Source organism: Taudactylus pleione, unplaced genomic scaffold, assembly GCF_031769625.1.
Source record: "Taudactylus pleione unplaced genomic scaffold, aTauple2 ptg000191l, whole genome shotgun sequence".
In the NCBI taxonomy this organism is placed as follows: domain Eukaryota; kingdom Metazoa; phylum Chordata; class Amphibia; order Anura; family Myobatrachidae; genus Taudactylus; species Taudactylus pleione.
This window is the reverse complement of record NW_028284593.1, coordinates 2600740-2614765: the sequence shown is the minus strand read 5'-3', so window position 1 is coordinate 2614765 and position 14026 is coordinate 2600740. Positions and strand designations below refer to the sequence as shown.

At 44.4% G+C, this 14026-nt stretch overlaps 1 protein-coding gene across 8 annotated transcripts in view; it reads left to right on the top strand.

Annotated features, from left to right (window-relative positions):
- ARVCF (ARVCF delta catenin family member) overlaps window positions 1-14026 on the top strand; it is a 974893-nt gene that overhangs the window by 741142 nt on the left and 219725 nt on the right. Inside the window, exon 1 of one of the 8 annotated variants that reach the window (XM_088476677.1) lies at window positions 10782-11175. The exons of the other annotated variants lie outside the window; for them this stretch is intronic. Coding sequence (XP_088332803.1) covers window positions 11155-11175 — 21 coding nt within the window. The 5' untranslated portion in view covers window positions 10782-11154. Of the gene's footprint in view, window positions 1-10781; window positions 11176-14026 lie in introns of those variants that run through there. 8 annotated transcript variants of the gene reach the window in all.

The window sequence follows — 14026 nt, the reverse complement described above, 5'->3', positions numbered from 1 at the left end:
AGGACTTGGACATTTAATGTGAGAAAGACTTTGCATTTGCAGACTAGCTGTGTTCTATTAGTAAGGGCTCAAGAAGTGCGTTAGCTGCCCTGAATGGGTGCTAGGTGTTTGTTATTTTTGTTTCCTGATTATGCTGACATTAAACCACTTTTCATTTATTTTACCTGGAAAAGCTGCATGGACCCTCATTTCAGCACTAAACATTGCACCACTGACACCCATCTACCGAGCTAATTACCCCACAATATTACAGTATTTATTGAGAATGTGGATTTGAATTCTTGGTTTCGTGGCTGTCTGTTGGCTACAAATGGGTTGGGTATGAAATCCCAGCTGTCGAGACGCCGCTGGTCAGAATACCGGCAGTGGCATCTTGACAGCCAGAATCCTGACACCCACAGAAATGAATGCTAAGTGTTTTCCTAACCCCTACCCTAACCCTCCCTCCCCGGTGCCTAACTCTAACCACCCCCCCCCCTAGTGCCTAAGCCTAACCTCCCCCACCTCGCACCCTATCCTCCCCCCCTAGTGCCTACACATAACCTTCCCCTCCCCGCACCCTAATCCTAACACTCCCTCCTCGGTGCCTAACCCTGCACCCTAACCTCTCCCTAACACCTACTTACCTTCGGGATGCCGACGGTAGGGATATTGGTGCCGGGATCCCAACCGGTTGGGATTTCGGTGCTGATATTTAAACCATTGGCATCCCGCACGCCGGGATGCCGACTACATCCCATTTAAAATTATTAATAGTACAGTAGATATGATATAATATTAATTTTAATCTATGTTATTCTACCCATCCAGAATATAAGTACATTCAGAGCCAGCAATAGCTAAATGACTGCCCTAGGCAAGATTTTGTCTGGTGCCCCTCTCATGTGGGATTCTGAAAAGGGGTGTGGCCTCACAAAATGGGGCATGGTCTCGCTGTGTTGTGCTCCCCTTCCCCAACTGTGCTGTTCTCCCATCCTATGCTGCCTCTTTTCCCCCTTATGTGTCATGCCCCAGCCCAGAATCTTCTTTTTTGTGTTAAAACACGTAACTGTTTTCTTCACCTGTATGCTTCTTCTGTCTTCTCCAGGGCACTCCTTTTCAGATTCTTGATATTCCTCTCTGTCAGGATTCTATTCAGCTGTCCGCCATTAAAGAGCCTCCTGCTATCTTCTCTCATTAGTGCAGCGTGTCTGACATTCTATAGGGCACATTCTCCCCTCACCCATCACTCCTCTTCCTGCACAGCACCCCTCATACAAAACCCCTCTGCCAGTACTGCACCCCTTACCCAGCAGTACAGATCACAGCAGGTGCAGCATCCAGCAACGCCCATCATCAATCACCCCTTACCCGGCCAGCATACAGCACCAGCACCCCTCACAGCAGACAGCTCAGCACCCCTCACTCATACATGCTGAGCTGAAACAAAACATTTTTACAGAACTTACTTTTTAAAGCTGGCTGGCTGCCTGTGAAGCGGAGCTGCCATGCGTCCGCCCCTGAAATTATTTTGCAGCTCCTTCCTGTGCTTGGTGGGGGGTGTCTTGCAGGCTGCAGGCAGTCAGTGCAGGCTCAGCCTGCTAGACTCCAAGGCCCATGGGAGGAGGAACTGCTGTGTCTGGGCATGAGCAGCAGCCCTTCCCCAGCGGCCATTTTAGTTGCTGCCCACTGCCCAGACAGTCTTCTCCCTGCTGTTGATGCTGAGCCAGAGCAGCCGTCCGCCTGTCCAGGTGCCCCATTCCGCTGCTTCCCAATGTCTGCTGCCAGATCAGAGCTGAGCTCCTATCACAGTAGTCAGAAAGCTGCCATCCAGGTGCCCCAAACATCATCTGGCCCTAGGCTTGGAATGCCCATAGGCATTCCAAATGCATTTAAGCATTTGCCTAGGTTGCCTACGCCTAGGGCCAGCTCTGAGTACATTGTTCTAATGTCTGCCCCCTCATCAAGCTGAGTGGAAAACCTGCAAATTTGCTCCCCTTAATTAAGGAAAACATTTTTAGGCTTCATTTGGCTTCTTCTTTGGCCCTTGTAAACTTCCACATCTGTATCTTTGACATGTCACAGATCCGAGTACAGCACAGCTCTCTCACCTGCATTCCTGTTTTACTCTCTGTAAAAGGGCTTGGAAGTAGTTCATAATGTGGCATCGTGGAAGCATAGGCACCAGGTATCTCTCCCATAGTGCTAGTAAAGGAGACGGTACTCTATGCCATACTTGCCAACTCTCCCTGATTGCCAGGGAGACTCACTGAAATAACAATTTCCCTGACTCCCTGAAGAGCCTGGCAATCTCCCTGAATGCATTTTGCCCCCGATATGAAACTGTTATATATATATATATATATATATATATATATAAAATAACAGAGATATATACATTTAAATGGGATCATTAGTATTATTTCCCTGCCTTGGTAATAAGGCACAATGATCCCTATGACTACTAGCATTGTCTGAAAAGTACAGGGCTGGATTATAGGGAGGGCGAAGGAGGCGATCGTCCCGGGGCCCCCACACATAAGGGGCCCCCACACACTGCCCAGAGTCACCGCTGCTATTTATAGCATTTAGCTGTCTCCCAGGCGCCGATGCCGCTATTGTCCTTGTCGGCGGCTGTTCCCTAACAGCAGCCGCCGAGGAGCTTTCTACAGTCAGAGTCTCGCGAGATTTGATGTCATCATCTCGCTAGACTTTGACTGTAGGAAGCTCCTCAGTGGCCGCAGTCAGTGACAGTCAGAGGGAGCCGAGGCGCCGCTCCAACATAAAGAAGAGTTGAGTCATGGTTCCCTCTTGGTGCACCTCAGCGGTGCAGAGCGATGACAGGCAATTATTATAGCCCTTAGTGTGTATACACACACAAACAAACATGTATATGTATATAGCTATATATACTGTGTATATACACACACGTGTGTGTATGTATGTATATATATATATATACACACACATACACACATTATGTGTGTACATACACAGTATATATAGCTATATATAGCCATATATACTGTATGTGTGTGTATGTATATATATATATATATATATATATATACAGTCAGATGCATAAATATTGGGACATTGACAGAATTTTCATAATTTGGCCTCTATTCACCACCACAATGGCTTTAAAATGAAACAAACAAGATGTGCTTTAACTGCCGACTTTCAGATTTAATTTGAGGGTAATTACATCCAAATCAGGTGAACGGTGTAGGAATTACAACTGTTTCTATATGTGCCTCCCACTTTTTAAGGGGCCAAAAGTAATGGGACAAACTAAACAATCCTAAATCTAACTTTCACTTTTTAATACTTTGTTGCAAATTCTTTGCAGGCAATTACAGCCTTAAGTCTGGAACGCATAGACATCACCAGACGCTGGGTTTCATCCCTGGTGATGCTCTGCCAGGCCTCTACTGCAAATGTCTTCAGTTCCTGCTTGTTCTTGGGGCATTTTCCCTTCAGTTTTGTCTTCATCAAGTGAAATGCATCCTCAATCGGATTCAGGTCAGGGGATTTACTTGGCCATTGCATAACATTCCACTTTTAGCCTTAAAAAACTCTTTGGTTGCTTTTGCAGTATGCTTCGGGTCATTGTCCATCTGCACTGTGATGCGCTGTCCAATGAGTTCTGAAGCATTTGACTGAATATGAGCATATAATATTGCCCGAAACACTTCAGAATTCATTCTGCTGCTTTTGTCAGCAGTCACATCATCAATAAATACAAGGGAACCAGTTCCATTGGCAGCCATACATGCCCACACCATGATACTACCACCACCATGCTTCACTGATGAGGTGGTATGTTTTGGATCATGAGCAGTTCCTTTCCTTCTCCATACTCTTCTCTTCCCAACACTCTGGTACAAGTTGATTTTTGTCTCATCTGTCCATAGGATGTTGTTCCAGGATTGTAATGGCTTTTTTAGATGTTGTTTGGCAAACTCTAATCTGGTCTTCCTGTTTTTGAGGCTCACCAATAGTTTACATCTTGTGGTGAACCCTCTATATTCACTCTTGTGAAGTCTTCTCTTGATTGTTGACTTTGACACATATACACCTGCCTCCTGGATAGTGTTCTTGATTTGGCCAACTGTTGTGAAGGGGTTTTTCTTCACCAGGGAAATAATTCTTCTGTCATCCACCACAGTTGTTTTCCGTGGTCTTCCGGGTCTTTTGGTGTTGCTGAGCTCTCCGGTGCGTTCTTTCTTTTTAAGAATGTTCCAAACAGTTGATTTGGCCACACCTAATGTTTTTGCTATCTCTCTGATGGGTTTGTTTTGATTTTTCAGCCTAATGATGGCTTGCTTCACTGATAGTGACAGCTCTTTGGATCTCATATTGAGAGTCGACAGCAACTGATTCCAAATGCAAATGTCACATCTAGAATCAACTCCAGACCTTTTACCTGCTTAATTGATAATGTAATAATGAGGGAATAGCCCACACCTGTCCATGAAATAGCTTTTGAGTTGATAGTCCCATTACTTTTGGCCCCTTAAAAAGTGGGAGGCACATATAGAAACCGTTGTAATTCCTACAACGTTCACCTGATTTGGATGTAATTGCCCTCAAATTAAATCTGAAAGTCTGCAGTTAAAGCACATCTTGTTTGTTTAATTTCAAAGCCATTGTGGTGGTGAGTAGAGGCCAAAATATGAAAATTCTGTCAATGTCCCAACATTTTTGCACCTGACTGTGTATATATATATATATATACATATATTGTGTGTGCTTTATATATACATATTTTATACATATATAATGTATAGTGTGCATACACACACACACAGTATATGTATATATGTGTGTATATACACACTAACACCTATATATGAGTGTGTGTGTGTATAGTTATATATACAGATATACTGTGTGTGTGTGTGTGTGTGTGTGTATATATATATATATATATATATATATAGCGGTTACATAGAGTCCCCCACAAGTTGTTGCCCAGGGGCCCAGGGGCCCCCGCAGACCTTAATCCGGCCCTTGAATAGTATAAGTGTGTTTTCATTACCAGGTAGATCTTACTAATACCCCTTTTACACCGGAGCTAAAACCCGGGCTTTTGAAGGGTTAACCCGGGCAGCTCCCTGGTGTAAAAGGGCAGAGGGTTGGATCGCTGGGTCGAGTGACCCGGCAATCCAACCCAGGTAACTAGCAGGGTTTAACACGGGCGTAGCCCGTGAAACCCTGCTATGGGAACAGCGCACTCCGGGTCACGATGACCTGGAGTGCGCTGCTAGCCGGCCGATTAGTCCGGCCTCAGTGGCGCTTGGAGATGACGTCATCTCCAAGCGTCCACTTTCACTCCGCAAAAGCCGGGTCTATGCAGACCCAACTGCGGTGTGAGCGGCGCTGACTCGGGAATATCCCGAGTCAGCGCCGGCAAAATTCCGGGTCTGATCCGGATAGGAACTTTGTTCCAACTCCGGGTTAGACCCGGAATTTAGGTGGAAAAGGGGTATTACTGCTTTAGGGCTCATTTACATTTGGATGTAAGTCAGTTTTATGACACACCCTCAGATGTAGTAGTACACGCCCACTTTACCGCAGCACTCATAGGTGTCGCTTTTACAATCTCCCCGAAATGCTTTTTCAAAAGTAGGCAAGTATGCGGTATGCAGGAGCTTGGGGGTTAAGAAGTATATTCCAGTACGGAAGATGCGCAGTGCTTGAATGTTTACTGAAGTCCCCCCATGTCCGAGGCACTCCCACCTTCAATCTCTGCAGGAGGAGTATATAGATGCTGCAGAGTGAGATTCCCCAGGGACAGCGCAGGGAAAATCTATTTGTGCTGTGGAACTCTCTAAGATCATACAGATGATGCAGTGCTAAGGTCCCTGATTCCTTGTTTCATGACAGTTTTCCTCATTTTATTTACCTTAGGCAGGGATTATATCGCTCTAGTGATCTAGGTAGATGGAAAAAAAAAATTTATAATGTAGCAATTTGATGTTCTGTGACTGAAATAATAATTTATTTACCTTAATTATCAGCCAATTAAATTAAATTAAAAAAGGAGGGGGATTCACTAAGATATTAGTAAAGTATTGTGTTGTTGTCACAAGTTTTAAATAGTTAGGGGCTGATGCAAAGTTGAACAAAAGTTGGTCGTAATTGCTTCCTTATTGCATTCATGGAACTAAGGGCTACGGATTACGGATCGCATCTGCGATTGCAATAGCGATTATGCACGCATTCTCACTGCCATAGTATGGTAATCCACTGAGATCGCTATGCTGTTGCAGCAAAATATAAGGACGCCCACTTTACCTTACGCACATCCGGATTTCCTAGCAAGACTGCGAAACCATTGATAACATAGAGTACCATCGCAGCCTCACGCACACTTGCACAAGCTCTGACCTTACTTAGGAATTGCTAACCTCATCGCACGCTATGAGTACTCAAGCAGTGTGTTGCATCGCAGTGGATAATTTATGCATGCCCATGCAACGGCGTTCAAATGCACTGGCACACCTGCGTTTCACCGACCACCGCCCCCACCTGTTACCTCTGACAAACGGCACCTCCTGTCAATCACTCTGCGATGGGTCTGCGTATTCACTGCAGTGACTGGTTCGTGCACTATGAATACGCATGCGCAGAACGCAACAATCGGCCAATTGCATGCGTTATCACAGTTGCGATCGGTAGTGAATCAGGTCCAAAATCCCTATTTTCACCTGTGTGCAGCATCTGTGAGGCTGGACAGCCCCTATCTGTATGCTTGGTTTGATAGTCTTCATAATCATAGCACACTTGCGACAGCCCTATACTACTGTAGGTGCAGAAGATCTGTCTGAAAATAGATGTATTTATGCATATTCTGAAATTAGATATACACACCCTAATTTAACTTTGTTTATGCGGGAATGCCCTATTGCAGCACTGTTTCATCCCATCGCTCACAAGTAAAGATGCGTTTGGTTTAAGTAGAACTCTGCATCCCCTGTATTGCGTATGTTTGGCTCTGAAGCTTGCACAGAACGAAAAAATGCAAGATAGTCTCTGCAAATGGACTGAGTTCACCTCTCCATCAGCCCCATATTATTATAATGTTTAGTTACCTGCTGTGGTGCTAGCTAGCCCTAAGAGCCTGGTACACATAGATCCCACATTTACCCTAACTTTTGGGAATTTGGACAGCCCTACTGGATGCCCCTATTACTTGTTTTTCTAGCTGGGAAAGTGGTACCCATGTGTAACCATCCTAACATAGAATATTGTCAGTTGAAAAAAAAAAGAAAAGGTCATTTACAAAGTGCAACTCATTCCACCTGCAAAACATGTTCGTTTGCACCAATATTCTGGGATCTCTGCCCAGCACACATCTTGGAGATGTGTGCCCACCCTCATGCATGCACACCCTCTGCTCTCGGGAGCAGTGTCGGACTGGGGCATGAAGGGCCCACTGGGGGAATGCAGTGGTGGGGGCCCATGCTTAAGGGTTGTGGCCAGCCACCACAGATGCTTGGCTAACCAATAGGCAAATCTTGTTGTAGTTTCTATAGAAAAGAGCCAAGCACCCATGTTGATCAGTAGTACTACCCCACCAGGTAACTGACCATCTAATACAGTAACAATGTATGATTTGAGGTCTGGAACCTGACACCTAGGAGAGGCCCTCAGGCAGTGGGGTCCACCGGGAATTTTCCCTGTTTTCTGTGCAGAGCCGTAAGTAGACTTTTTGGTGCCCTGTGCCAGAAAGAGCATTGGCGCCCCCCCTATTTTTCAAATGGGGACAAAACGTACCCAAAAAAGGGGCATGGCCTCATGGGGAAGGGCCAGGGAGAAGATGGGGAGGCCAGGAGATGCTGGGGATAAAATAAGAGGAAGCTACAAGTGAGAATGATTATAAACAGATAATTGAAAGGCTCGAACAGCGCCCCCGTGCCCTGTGCGGTGGCAATGGTCACACTACCCTAGTTATGGCCCTGCCCCTGTGGGCCAGTCCAACCCTGCTCGGGAGGCATCACCACAACTATTAAGTACATACTGCACAGTAGTAGGAAAATCACTGTGACAAGCAGTAAATGTCACATCAAGTCCAAACTCCTCAAACTTTGGAACCATCCCTTTAACAGACTTTTTCTACTAAATATACTGCTCAGTTTAGCCTCTTTTATGTATTACTAGTTAGGATACCTGGCATTGCCCATGTTGAAGACTGGAACCTGAAGTACACCTGCAGTCTTTATTTGTTTTATTGTCCTTGTCCTGGTGAGATGAGTTGCCGGGGGGGCATAATGTGTAAGGGGCATTACTGTGTGGCAATGTGTAAGGAGCTATTGTGTGAAATAATGTGTTATATAGGGTACTACTGCTATGTGGCATAATCTGTAAAAGGCATTATTGTGTGGTATAGTATGTAAGGGACATTACTGTGTGGTATAATGTATAAAGGGCACTACTACTGCGTGGCATAATGTGTGTAAGGGGTACTACTGTGTGGCATAATCTGAATGGATTCTGTGTGGCATAACATGAATGGGCTCTGTGTAGGGGCAAATGTATGTGTTTTTTCTGCTATGTGGCCCCCAAAGTTCTAGTTATGACCCTGCATGCAAACACAGGGGGGCTGACTGCTATATATGGTCACTTTAAAAATGACTCTGGATATAATATTAACTTGCATGAGTCATACAGTTAGACATTTGTGCAGACTGTGAGGTTAAAAGGATACTTTTGCAGCTTTCACACAGGTTTTTGGCAGACTGCCAATTTCCACTTGAGCAAGCCCTGGAACCTGTGTAATTTATGAGTGTCCCCATTATTAGGGATTGTGTGATAGTCTGTGGCCCTGACGAAGTTCAAACCTAGGTAAAAAACTAATCCTGTTCAAACTACATCACTCTGCCAAATTTGGTGCTCCAAAGAAATGGGCATGCACAATAAGTGATGCAGAATTATATACATTTCTATGACACGAACAACCGAAGAAATGAAATGCGGGTGTGATGGGGTTTTCTAATGTAGGCAGAGTTCAGTGAGCAAATGCAAGCTAGGCACACCTGGATGTAAGCGACAATACACCTTTTTAGGGGTATATCTTTTATACCTAGTATAGGGCAGGTGCAAGTGCACAGTGATAATGATGACTAGTTACAAATAATGCGCAAATCCTACAAACAGATGCAGGTGGATCTCAAGATGCGTACAGCTCTGGATATGGGTAGATACTTTTTTGTGCGCACTTTCTTTGAGCAATATACGTCCCATAGTCTAATAAAAGTAGACTAAACAATGTACCCAGTGAATCTAATTCTCTGTTTTCTGCCTATTGAGCCTGTTCTTTTTTGGGGGTCCTGTGGCTCCCAATAATTAAGTATCCAACTTGCTGTGAGTTACAGTGTTGGATACTAAAACACAGGAGTAATTCAACATTGCTCCTGGATGGGGACACCTGACCCCGAAGTTCGAGTCTGATGCTGCAGTGTTCACGCATGCGCACGCAGATCCTGATTTTCCATAGAAAGGAGCGAGGGTCCGGAATCACAGCCATCTGAAGATTGCAAAGGTTCTCACTTTAGTATTTTTGGAGCTTGATTAATTTTGGCCCCCATACAATAGTAGAGCAGATCAGATCAGAACTGAAAGGTAAGCAGGAAATATCCATGATATCCCCTGTGATACCTTTATAATGAATGGCCCTGATACTTAATTTCTACAAAAGTGAAAATGTTAATTTTCACCTACTTTTATAGAAATTAAGGGATAATGAATATTCTATACAACTGAGAAAGAGAATTTAAAAGTTTATGGGGTATTTTTTATCAAAGGGAGATGTCTCCCTTTTCCCACATTTTCCCTAGAAATAAACTCTTATTACTGCTTCTCCAATTTATCTAGAGGCGTTCCGTGGCGAAATCTCAGCAGCTCCTCTAATTTCGTTCTGGTCTGTTCAACCAATTTACCAAACAATGGCCAACTTGCATATGGCCTCAGACAAACAAGGGGGTATCACATCTGCATTACGCTGATGCAGAACATGTTACAGGCTGTACACATTTCCAGAGGGTGAGTTAGTGAAACACCTCTTCGGTAGCTAAAATATTGAAGAAATGCTAATGTGAAAAGTGGCAATAAGATTTGTTACTTTACTCTAAAAATGGCAAGTATTGATATATATACCTCGATGTAAGGCAGGGATGGGGACCCTCAGGCCCGGGGGCCGTATAAGGCCCGCCCCGGAATCATTTGGTCTGGCTCTCTGAGCTTTTTCTGCTATCCACATCTTGCTAGCAGAGTGTCTAGAATGGCACCCTGCAGCCAGAATCTATGCCTTAGGACGCTTCAGACGGTCACACCGCTGCCCTTACAGCTCCCCGAAGAATCCTCAGGGTGCTCCAGGTATTGCTGTAATCACAGGCGATTGTGGCTCCTCCACCATGTGACAAGTCTCAGAGGGGGTGTGGCCTGCAAATAATAATGATATATATCAAAATGGCCCTCGGCAGAAAAATGGTTCCCACCCCTGTTGTAAGGGAATAATATATTAAAGATCAGTAGTTACAGTAACAATATTACTCTGACAAGTAGGTAATAGCTGCTGTTCAGACTCATTTTATTCAGCAATGGTCTCATTCTGAGGTATTGTGACGCCTTCCCTCCATTACCGTGCCCCTCAGTTATCTCACCCTCCTAGATGTTCCCCTGGCTCTCTCACAGGCGCACACGGGGCTGCTGCTGGGACTGAGCTGCTCGCTGCTGCCTGTCTGCTGGGTGTGGCCTGAGAGTGCTTTATTTGAGCTCCCAGCTGTGACCGTCTATCTACTCCCACCCTCAGAGGAGGGGGATTGCGCTTGCACAGACTTCTTTGCTGGCTGTGGGGAGGCAGCAGTCTGGCAGGGACAGGAGGAGAGAGAAAAGGGGAATGAGCACATACAAAGGATCTTTGCTTTCCTGGAGAATCTAAAATCCGGAGGATCTGCTTCTGCACCGGATGATTTGGAAATTATTGGGCATCGCCTGTCTTGTTTTCTCCCTGTCCTGCTTCAATGCAGATGAGATCTGTAACTGGATCTCTGTAGTGGAATAAAATAGCCGAGGTTGGGCTGAGAGCTGTCACCCTGTGTGTGCTGCGCCCGGGCAGAGAGGCTGGGACTTGCCGCGTGTGCCGTGTTGGACTTTAGACCAGCATAAATGCCTGCAGAACTCCAACAGGTCAGTGTGCCAGTCCCGGCTGTGTCCGTCTGTCTGTTCGTCTCGGACCCCTGCTGCTGCAGACTGCTGAGCCGCACACTGCAGAACGGGCGCTGTTGCCAATGTGTGGGGGAGAAGTTTAGCCACAACTCAAGTTCATAAAGACAGTGGGGGTGCATGCTAAGTTTGTCCTAGCTGGGGGGCGGCATCCTACGCTGTGTGCAGATGTATTGTGTGTGCCACGCTGGAGTGGCAACAAGCTGGGCATCCCTGTCTACAGTACTTATGTCGGCGCTGAGTATTTAGACTTACATCTAGTGTGGCTGCAGCATCCGACTGTACTTTTTCTGTGTGTAGTCAACGAGTTAATTTATTCATAGTTTCGTTCCGTCCGATATGACTGTAGCATCCTGCTGGATAATGAAGTAATAAAGGATGCAGCGGTACATATCAAGCACATGTGGGACCTCTGCTTGTCTCAGTAGGTTATTTATTATGCGGAGCATGGTATAGCTGAGCCAAGCAAGTTCATCTTCTCTGTACTTTGAATTGATACATGGTACTGAGTGTGTTAACTTGTTATTATTATGTTGTCACATGCCATACTCCCTATGATAGCTGTAGTGTGACATATTGGAGAGCTGGGTGGGAAGCACAGGCAGTAGATTTCCCCTTGGTATTTCCATATGATGCATAGATGCACCTCGTGTACGTTATCCTTTGGATGAGTTACCATTCATTTCTCTCTGAGCACTGTCTCCACAAAGCGGATAGATGCATTCCTGCATGCAAAGTCGCAGCTTGGAATGGGAGGCTGCCTGCATCTTATTCTCTGCATTGTCCTCCTATCCCAGCAAATGCCACAGAAGAATCTCCACTCCTGCACCACATTGTGATTGCTGCAACTGGCCGACTCTCTGGCATGGGTTTTGTGTTCCGGCCTGCATAGAAATGTTAATGCTTGTTATTAAATGCACAGCAGTCTAATGAGAGGCTTTGTGTGTTGTACTTACACTTTGCTTGTCAACTAAAAAATGAGGTTCTTCCTCCCCTCCCCAAATCCAATATGTTGATGTATCTCCTAGTGGCTGTTTTATTTGTCGCCACATCCTCTTTGTAATTTAATATCTTGAAAGCAAAGGAGGTTATGTGATGTTATTTCATAAATCGATACTTGCATCCGAGGGATTGCATTTCATCTTTACTGCCTAACTCATTAGTGACTTATTGCATTGGAAATTCCTTTTATATATCCTCATCTAGGATGACATTTGAATGAATACACATTTAGTTTTAATATTGAAAGCTTCTTTTGTGTGTATACCGAAGTTATACTATTCACCAAGCTGATGCCACAGGAACATGCAAATGTGCTTTTCCTATTGACTAATGTTTGACTTAATACTAGTGCATATACTGTATGTGTTAATGTATAAGATAACACTGAGGTGCTTTATGTCACCTGCTTTGAATCTTCCTGGTGTATAAGCCACCCCTGGTGCTTAGAGTGATCTTACCTGCATAAATATTTCACCTGTCTTACATGACATTTTGTCAATTTACAGTTTCAGGGTTCTCATTATATTTATTAAAGTTATTGTATCACAAACAACCTACTCTAGCACTGTGCTGGCTATTAAGTTCATGCTATCAAAATATTGCTCTCTAATTGGAATTCAAATACAACATCATTGCTGTATACATTTTAGTTTATACACTCCGCATCCACAAAACGGTATCCGATGCTCTCTGCACCTAATAGTTGGGTTATCATAAGTGAAACATCATTCATTGGTTATATATATACATATATATTTATATTTCAATATTAATTACAGTATAATACAGTACATAGTGTTTTCCGGCTGTTGTTACCAGAGTGTGGGGTGTCACTCACATGTGTTGATGGGCTGATGTGTTGTGAATCTCTGAAGACATCTTAGTTTTATATAACTATTCTAGAATTTGGGGAATGCAGATGCTACCTTTCAAAGCTTTTCTGAGTCCCTGACTTTTGTAACCACACTTAAATAAACTGAAATATATACAGTATATATTATAGTCTTTAGTTTGAAAGATTGTGTACAAATTCATGTCCAACATCTGTGTACTTTTTAACCCGTATTAATTTACTCACATTGTAAGTCTAACTAGACAATACTTTGCACGATTTGCCCGATTTCGATGCATCGGAAAGACAAATCGTGCAAATTGTGAGTGTCCACTCACGGTAACGATGCCGATGCGTGATCCTGTGGGTCGTCCTTCGTTTCTTCAGATCTTGCTTACAGTCGTACACGACGCACTGGAAATTGTTAAGGACGCACAATAGATTGTTGGTCAGATTGGACACTTTTAAGCATCATATCGTGTCCTGGAGAGCCGAGGAGGTGCCGGTGAAAGTTCAAGGGAAATCGCTAACGTCATCGCATCGTTTGCGCATCGTCTACCTTTTAATTAAATACTCCAATGGACACTTAGGGTTTAATCCAATTACATGTAATGATCTTGTGTGTGCGAGTCATCGAGACAACAGCCGCACTTGACGGCAGTCCGATTTTTGCATAAAAGTGCTCGCAGTCCCATAGCGCTCCTAGAAAAATGTTGTGAATTCAGGTTCTGCGGTGCCATTGCCAGCGTTTTAACGCCTTAACAGCAACTTGCACCCTTCACGGCTAATTAGATAATTACCCTTCTAATGGTATTTATTATTATTTATTTATTACCAGTTATTTATATAGCGCGCACACATATTCCGCAGAGCTGTACCATTCACATCAGTACCTGCCCCAGTGGAGCTTACAATCTATATTCCCTGCCACATGCTCACACACTTACACACTAGGGGTAATTTTTGTTGGGACCCAATTAA